Raw genomic sequence first — 16588 nt, forward strand, 5'->3', positions numbered from 1 at the left:
GAACTGAGTACTTGCATTTTAGAGTACAGCTTTTAGTTTGGGGAATTAAAGTTTAACTGTAGAAAATGGGATAAATGCAATTAAAGCAAGCTTGCAGGCTATTACCCTCAAAGGGTTGGTGGCCATTTGACTTAGCAGCTGGAAAGCTAAGATCATAAAGCAGCAGGTGGGCTTACTTAGCTGGAGAGATGATGTCTGCAATGCTTCCAACAAGGGCATTCCAGAGAGATGTTCTTGTTTTGGTAGTTGGAGCTAAATCAGTTTTAAAGCATTTAATGAATCCTGGAAAGATCAAAGAATAAGTTGTAAATGGGGGGTAATTGTAATTAATCTAAAGGTTGGTTTGAGGATATCCCAGAGCAAGCTATTATGTTGTAGATGAGTGGAGTCTAGAGAGGTTTTCTGGTTTCAATTTATCTGGGTGTTTTTGCCAAGAGACTTAGTTGCAGATTAGACCTTGTATGGTTTGTAGCTTATTGAGTAAAGAAAGCCAAAATAAATGACAATTAGATAGACTTGCACTGTAAGCAGAGTTTTTTAAAAAAACTAATTACTTCATTCACTGTGTGGAGTGCAGGTGAGGCTTAATCTCAGTTTGAATTTGTGAGGCAACAGAAGATGGAAGATTGCCTGGTTTGAAACGAGTGGAAGAATCTACAGTGGTCCTCCTGAGTCTTGTGGCAAAGAAAGCAGCAAGTAGATTAGCTTGGAAGTATTGGAAAAGTAACCAGAATGAGGGACTGAGACATCCATAGTTAGAAATGAAAGTTTTACCTTTGAGAATAGCTGGAGCTGAGGAATATTCTCCGAAGGACTGTGGCATACTTGTGTGGTCCCTACAAAAGTAAATAACTTTTGATGTGTCTTCTAAGAGAATTCTTGGGAGAAAATGAAAAGTAAGCCTGAGTGCATAACTTATGTAGTTGTAAACCATATTGTTAAATGAGTAGTGTTTGTTTTGTTTAACTTCCTTTTTATACACACTTTTTTAAAAAAAATACAAACTAAAATCTTGTGGTATAATTCTATTAATTAAAACAAGGAATTCTGGTATTTTATTATAATGTTAATAGTCCTTAACCGGATCGTAAGTGTTTAAATGGATTGAAAGTTCAGATTTGTGGTTGACAATAATGAATGAATCAGTGTATAGTTTTATAATGGGAATTCACTGGTTTTATTGTAGAGGTGGTGTAGCATTGTGCCTCAACTCCCAAGGCAGAAGAAATGGAGAAGCACTGGTCAGGTTCATCAATCCAGAACACCGAGACCTTGCACTCGAGAGGCATAAACATCACATGGGGAGTAGATACATTGAGGTGGGCACAAATGTGAAGTAACTTTAAATTTCACTTTAAATGGCAAAGCTCAAATGAATGGCTGATTGTGAAAATTAATTTCCTTTCAGGTATACAAGGCTACTGGAGAAGAATTCTTAAAAATTGCTGGAGGTAAGTTTTTAGAAAAATCCAATGGAATGTTTACAAATTAGAATATATACATAAGGAGAATAAATCTCAAGAGATCAGTGGTTGCTGATTTCATCGTTCCCACCCCAATCCCTGAGTACTGAAGGGGATCCATTTTAAATATTGTACAGGCTGGTGCATTCAGTTTGATGATCAATGGCATATTACAGCTCAATTTAATGAAATACTATGACCCTGAAAATCTGCAGTTTTGCTGCACCGCCATAACCATGGCCAAGCGAGTCTTTCTGCTTTGGGGGGGGCGGGGGGGGGGGGGGGGGAAAACCCTTATCTGGGGTGAAGAGCATCTCCATTTAGTGAGAATGTGTTCCTGCCAGCAGTGGTACTGCTGAGTCATCTGCTTGTTTAGGTGGGGTGGGGGAGGGGTGGTTGAAGAAAGAATTAGCAAGGGAGGAGCACTGGCAGATCTCGATGGCAATGAGGTATTTCTAACTATTGTAGATGCTTGTCTTCCATGGAACCCATGCATACAAGGACTGCCCTTGCTAAGGAGATTGCCTTGCAGCATCTGTGGGGCTCACTTCTGTAGCCTGGCAGCTGCTGGCGACGAGGACACTTGCTTACAGGGATGGAACTAGTTGGAACTCTGATGCCATTCCATCAGTTGAGTCTTCTGCTGACATTGTCAATGTGGGCAGACACCAGAAACATCTGCCTCCTCTGTTTAAGGAAACTCTGCCCAAACAGGGCAGAGATGCAGTGTAATGGGCATCAACTCTAATACATAACTGCTCTGTCCAGAATTCACTTTGAAGGATTTTTGTAGAATGGGTTTCATTCTCCATTCCTGCATGGAGAGTGTGTGCATTGCTACCATAATGGCAACTCATACCTTCTGTCCTAAAGCGATTAAGTCTGTGCATGTTGATTTCATTCTAAATCATAATGTTGCAACATTTGTGGCCTACTTCAGGCGAGGTTTCTAACTGGAAACCAAGACGGCAGCCAACCCTTTGGCATAGTTTTAAAACTCATGAAATGGGTGACTGGCAGCAAAACCTGAATTTGCTGCTTAATCTGGTTTTAAAATGGGATGTATGTGGGGATGGAGAAGGGAATAGTTCAGTTCTTAATGTAGTGAAAAAATAATGTGAAATAATTCTGATTTTTATTGTATCTAACATGCATCCAAACTGTTCATTCACTAAAACTGACTATTTTTGGTAGACTGGCTGAGAACTTTTTTCTTGGTCTTGCCTACCAGTTGCCATAATAATCCTCTCCCAAGAGATTAATTTATGAAGCAGGAGCCCAATGTAGTAGCCATGTTTTTTTTCTCTCCTGATGGCAGTGACTCAGTAAAATGATTAAACCTGTTTTCAGTAAAATGATTAAACCTGTTCTCATTGGACAACTATTTTCAGTAAAACCCTGAAGTGATTACAAGGCAATAAACTCATTTTGAGATTCAAGTGACCATTGTAATCTGCTTAAGGTTTGTCTTTTATTGATTTATTATTAGAATTATTTAAATTACCACTTCATAATTCATTTTTTTTTCTGTATTTAACTAATCTTGGGTCCTTGCTGTACTCATTGTTATTTTTATCTTGGACAATTAGAAGGTGGTTACATAGTTAATGTTCTGTTAGTACCATTTTGAAAGATGCTTTTTAATGCAGGTACTTCGAATGAAGTGGCACAATTCTTGTCCAAGGAGAGCCAAGTTATAATACGAATGCGTGGACTACCTTTCACAGCCACAGCAGATGATGTCCTAGGCTTTTTTGGAAATGAGTGTCCTGTTACAGGTGGCAAGGAGGGGCTCCTCTTTGTTAAGTACCCTGATGGAAGACCGACTGGGGATGCTTTTGTGTTGTTTGCCTGTGAAGAGTTTGCACAAAATGCACTTAAAAAGCACAAGGAAATATTGGGGAAGCGTTACATTGAGCTGTTCAGAAGTACTGCGGCAGAAGTACAGCAGGTTAGTACTACTACATCATGAAGCACTGAACATTATATTGTGGTTGTGTATGATCTTGATGTAACAATGTTGATGGTCTCCTCTCTTCCAATTTCTCCAAATTCTCTAAATTTGGTGCTAAATTGTCCTGATTTTGGAGACATAATCTTATGGCACAGAATAGGCTGTTTAGTCAAGCGTGCCTGTGCCAGCTCTTTGAAAGAGCCATCAAACCAGTTCCACACCCTACAAACATTTTCTTTTTGAATTGGATCTGCTACATTGCTGCGCAATGTTACTTAATGACTTTATTTATTGCCAGCCGAACAGTGCAAGTCATGATCAGGACTCGTGCAATAACGTTCATAAAGTTCAATTTCAGGGAGTGTGCTTATAAGTTGGGAATCCCATTGAGTTAAGGAGCTACTGACAATGATGATTAATCACTTCTGGGACACGTTTTATTCTGTTGAGGAACCATTTTAGCCAGTACTTTCAGAGAATAGGCTGGTTTTTAAAGTAAAATTCAGTACCTTAAGAGTAAATATGTCAACTGCCAGATGATTGAAATTTAACATTGATAGAACAAACTTCATTCCCTGATCTCGCCTGGCATTTTTATATTTGATGTTTGTTTCCCTAACTTTAACAAAGACATTCCTTTTGAAGTATGGAATGTGAATGTTTTGAGAGAAATGTGATGCCTGGTATTGATGTAACATCGATTTTTACAAAATCTAGACTCTGCTAATTTCCTCAGACCAATACGGGCTAAATACTTCCTTGTACTAATTAACCAGCACTCTGGACGTGCATTTACAATGTGATCGTAACATTAGGATGAGGTGCTGGGAATTTGCAATGTTAAGTTTGGAACCAAGGCTCAATGGAACTCCACAGCAAAGTGGGGTGTTGTGGCCTGAAGCAATAATGCAAAGCAAGATCCTCCAAGTTGTCTGCGTCTGGCTCCAGCCTTGCAGTACTGCTTCCTAGCTTGCTTCACATGGATACAGCTGAAATATAAATGTGGCTGTAATGCCTCTGTGTAAGGTGTACCAGGTGTGTTGGAGCAGCTTTGCAATAATACTACATCTTTTTCTAATTTTTTTTTTTTACACGAGAACGCCTTCCAATTGTTTTTTTTCTTCCAATGCCTTAGGTATTAAATAGATACATGTCTACACCACTAATTTCAACACTCCCAGCTCCTATCATCCCTGTGATACCTCAGCCGTTCATTGCCACTGGACATACAAGAGACTGTATACGTCTACGGGGCCTTCCCTACACAGCAACCATTGAGGATATTCTAGACTTCATGGGCGAATTTACAATTGACATAAAACCTCATGGCGTTCACATGGTACTAAATCAACAGGTAACTTGCAATCTGCTGCCATTAATGTAATGTTCTTACCCTTTGAAAATGCAAACCTTTAGTTGGGATTGAGAAAAGGACACTTGTGAAGCTATCCTTCAATCCATGTGCCACAAAGCTCTCTGAACTTCTAACACGACTGTGTAAATGCCAACCTGTAAATCAAACAGCCTATTATTTCAAGTGCACTCATTGAATTAAGTTTTTTTTCTGTATGTGAATCTATTCAAGTTGTTTAGATAGCAAGCTAACCCGCACTATACTTGTAATGTAGTGTAGATTTTTTGGCTTCTGGCCAATCCTTGTCCATTGGGTAGCAGGTTGGGAGGGAGAGAGATGGGAAAGAGTGACACAAAAGCAAACCTCCCTGGTGACTGGTGGGTTTAGTTGTTCCACTAGAGTTTTAGAAGTTAGGAAGGTATCCTGTTTTGGAGTTTTTGAGCTTTGCATACGAGCTCTGGGAATGTTGTGTGTTTTTTAAAATTATTTCACGGTCCATGAGCATCGCTGGAAAGGCCAGCAATTGTTGTCCATCCCGAATTGCACTTGAACTGAGTGGCTTGCTAGACCATTGCAGAGGGCAGTTAAGAGTCAACCACATTGCTGTGGGTCTGGAGTTACCCTTCCTCCAAAAGGGCGTTGGTGAACCAAATGTGTTTTTACAACAATTGATGATGGTTGAAATGGCCACCGTTACTGAGCCTGGCTTTCGTTCCAGAATTATTAATTGAATTTAAATTTCACCAGCTGCTGTGGTGGGATTTGAACCCTTGCCTCACAGAACATTAGACTGTACACTATTGTGTGTGTTGTGTACATGTGTGTAGTTTGTGATTTTGATCCAAATGAATTTTGTGTAGTCTCAGCTAACATCTTAGCTGGCAGTTTAGTATACAGTTTAGTATAGTTTAGGACTCGAAACGTCAACTCTTTTCTTCTCCGCCGATGCTGCCAGACCTGCTGAGTTTTTCCAGGTAATTCTGTTTTTGTTTTAGTATAGTCTGGATTTGCCTTCAATCTCCTCAATGACTTTGGGTAGAATTTCACCCATGTCGGGTGGGCTCAGCGGGGGTGGTCGGGAACCCGTGATAGGGTCCGCAAGGCAATTTCACACTGGTAGGCCAATTAAGGCCCGCCCAGCATGAAATGTGAGCGGCAGCGCTCAGCACTGCCTGTGCGGGTGGTGGAGGTGGGAGGGTGGGGAGTGCGACCTTCACACATACGAGTGAGTGCACGCTTCATAATCTCCGAGGCAAAGAGCTGCCTTGGAGAGATGAAGTGTTATGTAAAAAAAAGTAATGAAACATGTCCCTTCATGTGACTCTCACATGAGCAGGGACGTATTATTAAAGGTTTTATTTTATTTTTATTTGCTTTAGGAAACCTTATCCCACCCATGGATGAGGTTTCCTAAAAAATGCAAAGGCTGCTTGGCCTCTTGCCTGCCCGCCAACAGTGAGGTTGGATGGGCAGCAAAAAATTCAACTTAATTGACCATTTAATGGCCTTGACAGGCCTTTTAATTGTTGACAGGTGCACAGCCAATTCCGGCACTCGCCTGCCAACCGAAATATTGTGGGACTACACAATGACGTCGGGTTGCTCGCCCAACATCATCGCGCGTCATTTTGTGCTCGGTTGGGTTAGATGCACTGCCTGCCAAGCTAAAAATTTTACCCTTTGTCAATTAATATTTTGCATTTATGTGGACTTGAGTACATTCGAGATTGCGAGAGCAAGAATGGCAAAGGTCGATCGGCTCACTTTAGCAATCGTAATTAGGTATAAGAATGCACTTAAAGGATATGCTGACTCTTTTCTACCTAGCCCCTCCCTGTGTCAAAGCTCTATGTTGAAAAATGGACCACATTAAAACCCAGTCAGGCCTCCTGGTTGCACAAAACCAGGCACTGAGTTATAAATACATAATTCAACATGGAACTTGTACCTATGCTTTAAATTTATTATTTCAAGTTGCATGAAGCCACTTTTCTCGTCCCTTTTTTTTTTACCAGGTTCTCATTTTCAAATATGTCTAAGGATTAATGAATTAAACACTGAGCGAAACAGTTCCAGAAACTAACCCTTGAGCCCTGTCAGACATGTTTAGGCAGGGATGCAGTGATGCACTGATCTACCTTTTTGTTTTTTTGCAGCAATACTTCATGAGCACAATGTTGGTACGACTGGAGTTAGCAATGTAGAAACAATTGATCGGTTCATCATCTTGACCTTCAATGACTGCAGCTACAGGGAAAATCCTATTCATGGCCATGCTCTAGGCATCCTGCTGGCAAGAAGCAGTCAGGATTTAGTGTTTGAGGTTTCTTCTATGGCCTGTGTTACTAACTTCCTCCTTGATACTCGCTAGTTCCATCTCCCAGATATTCACAATCACATTATTATATAGTTTAAGTAATTGTGTCGCATGAGCCAAAATACTGACGGTTGTCCTCCATGAATTGTTAAAATGCGCTGTCTTGTCAGTAATATTGTCTTCTCAAATTTTAGTAAAGTAGGTAAAACTTAACTTAGCTTTCAAAGTAATTGCTCAAATTGCCATTTTAAAATAAATGAACAATGTACATAACCAAACTTTGGGTACTATATAGAAAATAAAAGCATGTAAATTATTCTATAAGCATTTTGTGCATGTTAAGGGAATGAAAATCTGGAGTATTGACAAGTTCTGAGCTTGATTTTCCTTTTAAGAATCTTTTGTCTTTTTAGCATAGAAAATTGTTTTATTTTAATAATTTGCATATGAATTGGCTTAACTGGATACATAAAACTGCCCCATGCTTGAAGCGGTTTTGCAACCAATGGGTGGGGATTGGAAAACTCCACCAGCACCACAGCACCCTGCACCAATATCTTCTGACTTCTTTTTGTGTGTGCTTTTGAGGTGTAGCTTTGAAATAAAGGGAGGGGAGAGGAAAGTCTTCAATCAAGTACAAACTTCCCATTATTTAAAACTTTCTACATAGGAAAGAGGCTGTCTGTAATTGAGAATGAGTTTAACACTGGTTGTGTTTTGAACTGTGATTTGTTGATTTGGGCCAAGATCTCAGGGTTGACTTCAAACTAAACCAGTTAAAATTGGAATTAAAAACGAAGTACTGACAGCATCTGTGGAGAGAGAAACAGAGAGAATGTTTTGAGTCTAATATGACTCCTCATGTGACTCCTCTTCAGAACTAGACTGAAGAAGAGTCATATTGGGCTTGGTGTTAGCATCTGTTTTTCCACAGATGCTTCCAGACCTGCTGAGTTTTTCCAGCAATTTGTTTTTATTTCAGATCTTCAGCATCTGCAGTATTTTGCTTTTATTTTGAGGTTGAGATTACATGTTTTAGCACCTTTTTTTTTGAAAAGGTCCTGAGATTTGAGTCATATTCTTGACTACAATGGTGCATTTGCTTTGTTTTAAAGGAAAAAAAGTGTTCAGCTTGGAATAACCACTCTTTGTCCCCAAACCCTCCAGGGCCGGCCCTCAGGTGATGCTTTTATTCAAATGAAGTCTGCAGATCGTGCTTTCTTGGTTGCACAGAAATGTCACAAGAAGACAATGAAGGATAGATATGTGGAAGTGTTTCAGTGTTCTGGAGATGAAATGAGCTATGTCTTAATGGGTGGCACTTTAAATCGTAGTGGCTTGTCTCCGCCGCCATGTAAGTTACCATGTAAGTTTTGAATTCTGATGCTCTCTTGCTGCTAACGGCTGACATTGTGGTAGGTGGAGCCTGGGGCTTTGTTTACCTTTTTCATCTTTACCTGGTTGCCATGATCAATAATTCATTAATCAAGGTTTGTGTCTGAATGGGGGTTTTGATTATTTTTTTTCCCCACCCCTCCCCACTCCCCCTTCACCAAATGGCAAAATTGGACATTTGTACTGGGCAATTTTTTGCTTTTAGGGGTATTTTCTGGAGCTCTGCATTTAGTCTGCCTGGTAATAGGATTTTTGATCTTTGGAGATGATGCTCATAGAGTTGCCAGTGGGTTGAAGATAAGGTGGCCATTCACCAGGGTGTGTCTCATGCTTAACATCCAAGATGTCATGCATGTTCAGATTGGCATTTGACTTGCACAATTATGAGCGTGTATAGTTTTTAAAATGTAGGGGTAAACAAAATGCCAAATTAATTTGAAGGATATGCATGAAGGCAAAACTGGATTTGAGAATTTATTGGCAACGATGCAATGGCTGCCGATGGAGGTCTGACACCTTGAACGCTCGTTATGCACCAAGGTATTTGGGACTCTGTCAGATGCATAAGGTGATTATATACACTACTGTTTTCATTTGTCCCTCTTTTTTTATTTATCTTGCAGGCCTTTCCCCACCCACGTACCCCACGTTCTCACCTGGTACTGCTGTGATACCAGCCGAAGCAGCACTTTATCAATCCCCAGCCCTGTTGGCTCCAACACGGACAGCACCGCCGCCACCACCTGCAGTTGCCTATTATCCCGCTCAGGCAACAGCCACTCAGCTTTATATGAACTACACAACCTACTATCCAAGGTAAATGTTTTTGGTATTTTCTTATTATTACTGGCAATCTGATGCTTGGGCCTTTATTCAAGAATGTTTGTTCGTGATGCCTTTATAGTTCAGTGTTCAAATGTACTGAACCATGTCGTTAAGAAACATCTTGGGAATCCTACTGTCCTTTTTTTTTTTGGATATTTGAGCTGATTCTTTTAAGGCCCCTTCCCTTCCAGCCCTCCAGTATCTCCAACGACAGTAGGATACTTTGCAGCTCCCCAGGCAGCAATGGCTGCTGCAGCTACATCAGCAACCCATGCTGTGTTACCACAACCAGGAGCACTCATTCGCATGCAGGGCCTGCCGTATAATATTGCAACGAAAGACATCCTTAGCTTCTTCCAAGGATATCAGGTAAAGATCATTACTTTGTACTCCTTCTTGAGGTTCTGTTTCCTTTCCACTACAGCATAATTTGATTTGAGGATGTTCTGCATATATGCCTCCTTTTTCAGGATTGCAGTACAACATTTAAAACTCAAGTGTGCCTGTCTATATTATAGTTCACTTGTTTGCTAAGGCCTAAGGATGTCTAACTGAGCAATTTTTTTTCTCATGCGTTCCATTTCTCTTGCTCTCCTGGATGTGTTGAATGACCGTGCTGATCTTAAAGTGAATACATGTTGGACCGCCTCTAGCTTGGTATGGCCATGTGAAAATGGGAGTACCGTTTACAATGCACTGTCTGTGGGTATTGATTTGACAGGTGTCAGTGGTGATGTAATTTAGTGGGAGTTTGGTCTCTACCATCTCTGGGGGGGGCCGAGAAATGAGATGGTGGTGGTTTTTTTGGGGTTCCCTGCCCCCTGTATAGAATTCTTTTCGGTTTTGTGGGGCTTTTGTACTGCATGTGTGAGCACCATAATGAACAGTCGCCGTAATACCAGACCTGCCATAGTATAAATACCGTCTTATGTGGCAAGTAAATATACTGTCTCAAAACTATAGTGATATCCATTTAAATGCACAAGTATTCTCCCTTTTTTAAAAAAAGAAAAACAAATTTCATGAGTTCATCTTTTAAATGTGATGAGGGAATCTATTGCGCTTTGCATCACCTTTCTTGACTGTAATTTACTGTTCTTGACTGTCAATGCTACCCTTCTGTTTTTTTGTTGATCTCTTTAATTTTGACAATCTTCTATCCAGTTCTGCCTGTTGTCTTATAAGACATTGTTGTAACTCTACTTGGTGATTTTACTATCAATTTTTGTGTCAATCCACCTGGTGTACAGTTTCTTCAAATCTAATTGTGCCATTTTATTATATGCTCAAATGGGAGGAAAGATCGATGTAGAAGCCATTTTGTTAATAGACTTGTGCAATTATAGTTCCAGGCATATCTTTAATTAACCATGGTGTGGTCTGATCAGTTTCTGCTTACAGTCAAACCAAATGGGTTTCTTTCCTAAATGCTCCATTTCCAAGACTCTTATCTGCAGAATTATCATCAGCTGCTAGTTATACAAGAGTAGCATTTTCTTTGTCTGAGGCTGGGGAGCAGGGACTAACTTCTTATCTTTTCCTTTTGGTGATTTTGTTGTACTAGCCTGAAAATGGCAACATGTGCTCACAATATTTTAGACTTTTATATTTAACCAGTTAAACAAACAGTTAACCTGCACATTTTGGATCTTTTTTTCCTTCCACTAGGCTGTGCGCTTTCGTATGTGCCTTTTGAGCTCCGTTTGAACATGGAGCACTTCTACTGTTTTGATATTGCTGTATATTTTCCACTTTACATATTAAAATCAGTACTGATGGTCACAACACAATGTTTTGAAGTAGATCTTTACAGAACCAGAACAGACCAGGCTGGTAGTTACAAGGAAGACAAACAAGCTAATCTTGTCAAATCTTTGTTTGCAATTCAGATTAAAATCCTGGATTGGTGTAAAAGTTTTGTTTTCTTTCCCCACTGTATGTCTGCTGGAGTATTGCACAGAATAGATTGTACCACGTTAGACTTGCAGGAGCAATGAGTCATAAGGCAGCCAAATATTTGAATACCCTCACATAATAAAAATGTTTGTTCTTGGTCATTTTATCTGGGAGGTTTTCAGTTAACATATTTCTGTTTCGCTCTTATCCTTTTCTGGATCTCTTTTCTGTCTTCGCCCTCCATCCCTACCCACAAAAAAAACACCTTTTTCTACAATTGCATTCTATGCAAGCAGGTCTGGTAATATGCTAATATTTGCACAGCCTGGCCAATCCAACCTAGAGTATTTTGCTGGGCAGGATTAGTCACAAGGTAATGGTTTATTATAAAATGGTGGATGGGCCTATGCCAGGATTAATGATTCAACAACAGATTGTGACTGCATTGTGTGAGTTTGTGAATGTACACCATCTGCTTTTATTGTAAATTTTGACTTTTTGCTCCAGATGCCTGAAGCAATTTTCTCCCAAAGTATGAATCTTGAAACTGGCAGGAGAGAATTTGTGCTTTTACAGGTGTGATGAAAGTAAGCTTGAGGCATCTTGGAAAATAGTAAAGACTAACTGCCACTTCCCAATCCCATTTGTTCAGGAGTCCACAGGCTGTTTAACTTTTTCCGACTAGTCTCACCATTTGAGCTCTATTTTTCGAAGTGTTCCCATCTTATCCATAAAGATATCTTTCAGCATCTTCTAAAAAATATGAATTCCAGATCTAGATTCAGGTATCCATATTTGAGCTTTGAATGGGTAGTGGGATTTGGTGTTTAGTGCTACTATTAATGAATAACTAGAGTGAACTATTCACTGTCCTGTTGCTCTTTTGATCCCATTCAAAACTTCTATCACATTATTGTATCTTTATTCATAGTGTTATAGTGTAGTAATGCATGTCTTTCCAAGCTGCTAGCCCAATCAGGAGGCTGGCAGCTGCAGTGTCACCAATAGAAGTGGCCACTACTGAGGCTGCAAGGGGAAAGAAAGGGTACCTCCATGTTGACACATCCCCACAGTTAAGTTGGAAGCTTTCTTTTCCATGGCATGGAGAGATAGCCAGGTAGCCTGTCGGTGGCTTGCTGGAAGAGGGGCCTTATTTTCGGCCGCTAACCAATGCTATCTCTGGAGGGGTTGCCATTCTGATCATTGGCCTACCCGGCCCTGGCATGGAAAAGAAAGCTTCCAACTTAACTGTGGGGATGTGTCAACATGGAGGGACCCTTTCTTTCCCCTTGCAGCCTCAGTAATGGCCACTTCTGTCGGTGACACTGCAGCTGCCAGCCTCCTGATTGGGCCAGCAGCTTGGAGAGACAGGCCACCTAAGAGGCTACCACTGAGAAACTAGTCTCCACTGTCCCATTGCCCACCAGCATGGGTTCAGGGCATGCATTTTATTTGCATAATCATACAGGGCTCTATAGCACGTGTGCTGTGTCTATGACCATTTCTAACATGACTAATATACTAGTCAAATAGTAGTTTCATTGTTTGCGGCTTGTCTTGTTCTGCCATGATCAGAATATAGCTTATGCTTGCAATGCACAAGTTTAATGAGGGTATACAGTTGTGATTGACTTGGCAACCTGGGGGTTACCATTGACCAGAAACAACTGGATCAGCCATAATAAATACTGTGGCTACAAAAGCAGGTCAGAGGCTGGAAATTCTGTAGCAAGTAACTCACCACCTGACTCCCCAAAGTCTGTCCACCATCTACAAGGCACAAGTCAGGGGTGTGATGAAATATTCTCCCCTTGCCTGGATGAGTGCAGCTCCAACAATAGTCAAGAAGCTTGACACCATCCAGGACAAAGCAGCCTGCTTGATTGGCACCCCGTCCACAAACATTCATTCCCTCCACCACTGGCACACAGTGGCAGCAGTGTGTACCATCTACAAGATGCACTGCAGGAATTCACCAAGGTTCCTTAGACAACACCTTCCAAACCCTGACCACTAGCATCTAGAAGGGCAAGCGCAGCAGATAGATGGGAACAGCACCACCTGGAAGTTCCCCTCCAAGTCACTCATCATCCTGACTTGGAAATATATCACCATTCCTTCACTGTCGCTGGGTCAAAATCCTGGAACTCCCTCCCTAACAGCACAGTGGGTATACCTACATCACATGCACTACAGCGGTTCAAGAGGGCAGCTCACCACCACCTTCTCAAGGGCAACTAGGGATGGGCAATAAATGTTGGCCTAGCCAGTGACACCCACATCCCAGGAATGAATTTTTTAAAAATTTCTTCATTGCTTTTTAATGTATTTAAAATATTTTGATGCCTTTATTCTTGCAGTCAAAGTGCTGTTAATTGATTCAAGGTTTGTAAAAGTTGAAGTTCTCTCTTGCCAAGTTATAATGCCCAGGTTAAGAACTTTCTAGGTTTGGAATTTGTGGTGAAACATGAACTCACCAAGCTATGTTCCTTTTGACTGATGCATGTATTCAAACTTGTACTGTAGTATGCACCTGATGACTACAGCGGCCTTATTCAGATGAACGAACAAGCAAGGAGTATGTTTCAGGCACCCAAAGAGTGGGTCTGTTTGTAGATGACCGCCTTTACAAATTTCAATAAGGTAAGAGAGAAACTTCCCAGCTGGCTCTGTGGCCAGGCTTCACTCTCAAGTGACATCAAGTGGTGTTTCAAAACTGGGATTTTTATTTCTCTCTCTCCATCTCATCTCTGGGACTACTATCATCTTTCTTGACACCTTCCAATGATGTGCTGCAAATACACGGTGAGGTGGTTGCAGCCACCTTTTTGAGCAGTGGCGGTTGCAGTGCTTTTTTTCAAAGGGAAAGAAGTTGAACTTTTCTTTGCATGGCTAAGATAATGCTGATTCTTCACTCGCTACAGTAATGCAGTCACTTTGTGCACAAATTAAACAAGAAATTCTTTCTGCACAAGTTTACTATTTCTTGCACATAAATTCCCCTTTCCCTCCAAGGAGGAGCTGGATAGTTATCACGACTGGGTTATAAATAAATAGAATAAGTATAGGATGATCCAGTTCCCTGACCATGATAGTTCCTATGCAGCTTTAGAAGACAGAGAAGATGAAGGTGTGAAAGGCAGCAAGACATGGCTGAGTAATGGATATAAGTACGATGAGATCAATCAAGTATTTCACAGAATATTCCCCCCCCCTCCAGTGATTAAATAAATAGGTAGAATCAATGAAGGGCCCTACATTTGTAAGAGAAATGGACTTAATGGGAAGGAAGACATTCGGAATCCATCTTTTCCAACAAAGGGTACGGACTCTGAAATTAGTTCCTACCGAGTTATCCAGAACAAACCATTCTATTGCTTTCACCAGTTTACAGTCTACCCCAGCTCTAAATTGCTAAGCTTGAGCTGATCTGATGATTCTGAACTTCAAGCAAAGGCTGTTATTGTAACACTTCAGAAGTTTAACAATTCTAAATTTAAATTCAATGCCCTACACTTAATTTTTATTTTAAACACTTAAATGCATTGAGAAAGCAACATTACCTCTTGTTCTTTGGTTTTATCTGCTGTGCAATTCTGCATTGAAGAGTTGCAGTGTAGCTTTGCTCTCTTGTGGTGGTTATTCATTACTTTGGAGCTCTACTGCTTTTCCCATTTGCTTTGTGTTTTTGTCCTTACCTGATTTAAGATAGTGTTATAACTGATAAACTAGGTCCAAGAAGAGGGGATCCCTTGGAATCTTGACAAAAGACTGCCCAACACTGAACCACATCAGTCAACATACACAGTTTAAAGCTGTGGCAATTCAAATTTTTGTTTAGCTAAATATTTTGAAGTTTACCAGCTGGATGGAACAAACCAATAGATTAACTTGGAGTGCATTTACAAAAATATGCTGCTCCATCCAAGATGCAGAAGGCACGCTAAAGACTCTCCAACTTTACATCAACAAATCTCTAGCCATCCTTCAATGTGTATTTTCTCTTTCTCCTTCAGCTTCCTGCAGATGCGATCTTAGTTCTGTATAACTTTAACGGCCAGCCCAGTGGAGAAGCTTTGGTGACTTTCCCAACCGTTGAGATGGCTACACGAGCAGTGTCAGAAAAGAATGGACAACTTATTGGCCATCAGCCTGTAAACCTCAGATTGATGTAAGAACTACAGATCGACTCATCAGCCGTCATACCAATGGGAAAACGATGATCATTCCTTTATAAAAAGGAGTGCGGCCTTGTACAGACTGTGGCAAAAAGAGGAAACTGCATGTGTCGGACACCCCCTTTCTGCCAAAGGGTTGTGCACTAATGCAAAAGCCATAATAGACTGCAATATTCTGCATCGACCTATTTTTAAACTGCCAACTCGCATTTATGATTTTGACTTTATACTGATGTGGAAGTGACTTGCAAAACTTGACGATGCTAAGTGTAGTTAAGTTATATATTTTATTTAAACCTAGTAGCTTCAGAGCCACATGTAGACTCGCCATTCTTAACATGCATGCAGTGTTTATGTTAAACCATTTGTATATTATGATACAAGGATGCTGCTTATAGGTAATGTCTTTAATGCATGCAATAGAAAAATTTTGTATATGCCTATAAGCTATAAGGATGAATTTTTTTTTACTCTAAGATGGCTAAGTGACAAACTATCTGCTGTTGGAGCACTAAAACTTGTTATCCATGATTTCTTTATCCCCATGCCTTAATGCAAAAGTGCAATATCAGCAGAACAAAAGTTTTGAAAAGGCCTCATGTGAGGCTAAATGAGTTGTATGTACTTTAGTTAATAGAGCAAGTTTGAAACTTGCAGCAGTATAAAATTGTACGCTTTGTATAGCCAAACAATAAAGGTTTGAAGATGCATAAATGAGTCTGAATTAGTGATGTTATTTTGGGAGGGGAAACAACAGCCAGCTTTCAATCTCTGAATACAATATAGATTCCATTTATTGTAAAAATGAAGTCTCCTTTGTGTTCCTCTGTCCATCCATAAAAATAAAAAAAGCCATTAAGGCAAATTGTGTATACTGTGACTTGAATGGGATTAAGCTTTGATTTTCCTGCTCTAGACTCTAGAGCTAATTTGACTAAAAATGCTTGTTAATGTAAAGGAAAAACTAATAGAAACATCAGAAATTGCCCCACCTAGGGATGCCCATATAACTGGGTGTGACAGAATAAGGACAGATTCGTAACTCCCTGGGAGGAAAAGGGTTGGTTTACCAGCATGAGCACCAGAGAAACTCACCACAGTTTGAGTTGTTTCCTCCAAGAGTAGGGCTACATATGTAAAGACCCTTCAGCCCTTGCCTTCACATCCTCTTCCACCCTACCCCCCTCCCCCCAAAAACCCATCAAC

The 16588-nt window shown here is 40.4% G+C and overlaps 1 protein-coding gene across 5 annotated transcripts in view; it reads left to right on the forward strand.

Annotated features, from left to right (window-relative positions):
• The window catches only part of esrp2 (epithelial splicing regulatory protein 2), a 38271-nt gene extending 22175 nt beyond the window's left edge, over positions 1 to 16096 (forward strand). For 4 of the 5 annotated variants that reach the window (XM_041192166.1, XM_041192163.1, XM_041192165.1 and 1 more), the window contains 9 exons: positions 1187 to 1319; positions 1409 to 1451; positions 3113 to 3414; positions 4553 to 4771; positions 8256 to 8454; positions 9107 to 9299; positions 9500 to 9677; positions 13731 to 13847; positions 15221 to 16096. In XM_041192166.1, coding sequence (XP_041048100.1) covers positions 1187 to 1319; positions 1409 to 1451; positions 3113 to 3414; positions 4553 to 4771; positions 8256 to 8454; positions 9107 to 9299; positions 9500 to 9677; positions 13731 to 13820 — 1357 coding nt within the window. In that variant the 3' untranslated portion in view covers positions 13821 to 13847; positions 15221 to 16096. The remainder of the gene's footprint in view (positions 1 to 1186; positions 1320 to 1408; positions 1452 to 3112; positions 3415 to 4552; positions 4772 to 8255; positions 8455 to 9106; positions 9300 to 9499; positions 9678 to 13730; positions 13848 to 15220) is intronic. The other variant, XM_041192167.1, reaches the window with a different exon arrangement.
• The last annotated feature ends 492 nt before the right edge of the window (positions 16097 to 16588 follow it).

This window comes from Carcharodon carcharias, chromosome 7, assembly GCF_017639515.1.
Source record: "Carcharodon carcharias isolate sCarCar2 chromosome 7, sCarCar2.pri, whole genome shotgun sequence".
Classification (NCBI taxonomy): Eukaryota; Metazoa; Chordata; class Chondrichthyes; order Lamniformes; family Lamnidae; genus Carcharodon; species Carcharodon carcharias.